This window comes from Charadrius vociferus, unplaced genomic scaffold, assembly GCF_000708025.1.
Source record: "Charadrius vociferus isolate BGI_N301 unplaced genomic scaffold, ASM70802v2 scaffold817, whole genome shotgun sequence".
Taxonomy (NCBI): domain Eukaryota; kingdom Metazoa; phylum Chordata; class Aves; order Charadriiformes; family Charadriidae; genus Charadrius; species Charadrius vociferus.
The window spans coordinates 13,616-15,543 of record NW_009649164.1 but is presented as its reverse complement, the minus strand read 5'-3'; the positions used below and the strand labels follow the sequence as shown (position 1 = coordinate 15,543).

The 1,928-nt window shown below is 67.3% G+C and overlaps 1 protein-coding gene across 1 annotated transcript in view; it reads right to left on the bottom strand.

Moving 5' to 3' along the window:
- LOC104289445 (chromodomain-helicase-DNA-binding protein 3-like) overlaps positions 1-1,928 on the bottom strand; it is a gene marked incomplete at its 5' end in the record, with an annotated part of 15,430 nt that overhangs the window by 6,442 nt on the left and 7,060 nt on the right. The window contains 1 exon segment of the mRNA XM_009888381.1: positions 151-434. Coding sequence (XP_009886683.1) covers positions 151-434 — 284 coding nt within the window.

The window sequence follows — 1,928 nt, the reverse complement described above, 5'->3', positions numbered from 1 at the left end:
AAACCCCTAGGAACTCCAAACCTCCTCCCCTAGGAACCTCCAAATCCTGCTGGGACCCCTTACGAACACCTAAGTCCCCCCAGAGACCCCTCTAGGAACCCCCAAACCCCCAAGGAAACCCTCCAGGGGCCCCCCCATCCCGCAGCTCACGCAGTGGGGGCAGCTCCAGCGTCCCTCGGGGGCACGGTCCAGCTCGGGGTCGAGGCAGACGAGGTGGTAGGCGCGGGGACAAGTGTCGCAGAGGATGATCTCTCCGCCCTGCTGGCACACCTCGCAGTAGTCCTGGTGGTCCGTCTCGTAGCCGTCCCCCTCCTCCTCCGGCCCCGGCCCTGCGGGGACGCCACGCACCGCCCGCTGCCACCCGGATTGACGGGGACGGGGCGCCGGGGACGGGGACATGGGGGCAACGGGGTATGAGGGGGCACTGGGGATGGGGACATGGGGACAACAGGGGACAAGGGGCACTGGGGACACCCAGAGACAGGGCGCAGGGGCACTGGGGATGGGGACATGGGGACACCACGGGGTGGGGACACTGGGCATGGGGGCTGAGGGGCACTGGGGGACATGGGCATGGCGCAAACAGGGCACAAGGGGCACTGGGGATGGGGACGTGGGGACACCAAGGGACAGGGTCACTGGGGACACCCAGAGACAGGGGTGGCAGGACACTGGGGACACCAGGGAACAGGGGCACTGGGGACACCCAGAGTCGGGGGCGCAGTGGGATAGGAACATGGGGACACCAGGGGACGGGGACACTGGGGATGGGGACATAGGGGCACTGGGGGACAGGGGCACGGCGCAAACGGGGCAGGGGGGCATTGGGGATGGGGACATGGGGACACCAAGGGACAGGGGCACTGGGAACACCCAGAGACAGGGGTGCCCAGGCACCGGAGGATGGGGACATGGGGACACCAGGGGACGGGGACACTGAGGATGGGGACATAGGGGCACTGGGGACACCCAGAGACAGGGGTGCAAGGGACACTGGGGATGGGGACACCGGGGATGGGGGTACTGGAGGATGGGGGCATGGGGACACCGGGAGACGGGGGCACTGGGGATGGGAGCACTGGGGACACTGGGGACACCCAGGGATGGGGGCACTGGGAACAGGCGTGCTGGAGGATGGGAGAATGGGGACACCAGAGGACAAGGGACAATGGGGACGGGGACACCCAGGGATGGGGGCACACCAGGGGACACCAAGGGACGGGGACACTAGAGGATGGGGATGTGAGGAGAATGGGAAAGGGGGTGCTGAAGGATGGGGGCAGGGGGACATCAAGGGACAGGGGCACTGGAGGATGGGACTATGGGGACACCAGGGGTCAGGGACACCCAGGGATGGGGGCACTGAGGGATTTGGACCTGTAGACACCAGGGGACAGGGACATTGGGGATGGGGACACCCAGGAATTGGGGCATAGGGGCACTGAGGGATGGGGACAAGGTGGCACTAGGGATGGGGACACTGGGACACCAGGGATGGGGACACCAGGGATGAGAGCACTGGGACACAGGGAGGGGGTGGCACCAGGGACATGGGCACTGGAGACACCAGGAGATGGGGCACCAGCACACAAGGGGACAGGGACATAAGGACACTGGGATACCTGTAGACAAGGGAGAGTGGGGACACAAAACGCCCAGGAGAGATGGCAGGGACAGGGACATGGGGACACCGCTACACCCCTTGGAAGAAGCCAGGGGCTGGGGACTCCCCGGACGCCACCACCGACACGGGTAAGGGACAGAGGACCCCGCACAGGGTGACACCATGGGCTCGGGGACCCCGGGTGACAACTTGGGGACACCGGCGGGTGGGGTGTCTCACCGTGCGCGGGCGCTGTGCCCGTCCCCACGGGGCCGCGCTCCCGGCTGAGGCCGGCGCAGGGGGCTGCAAGGAGCGCGGGAGGGAG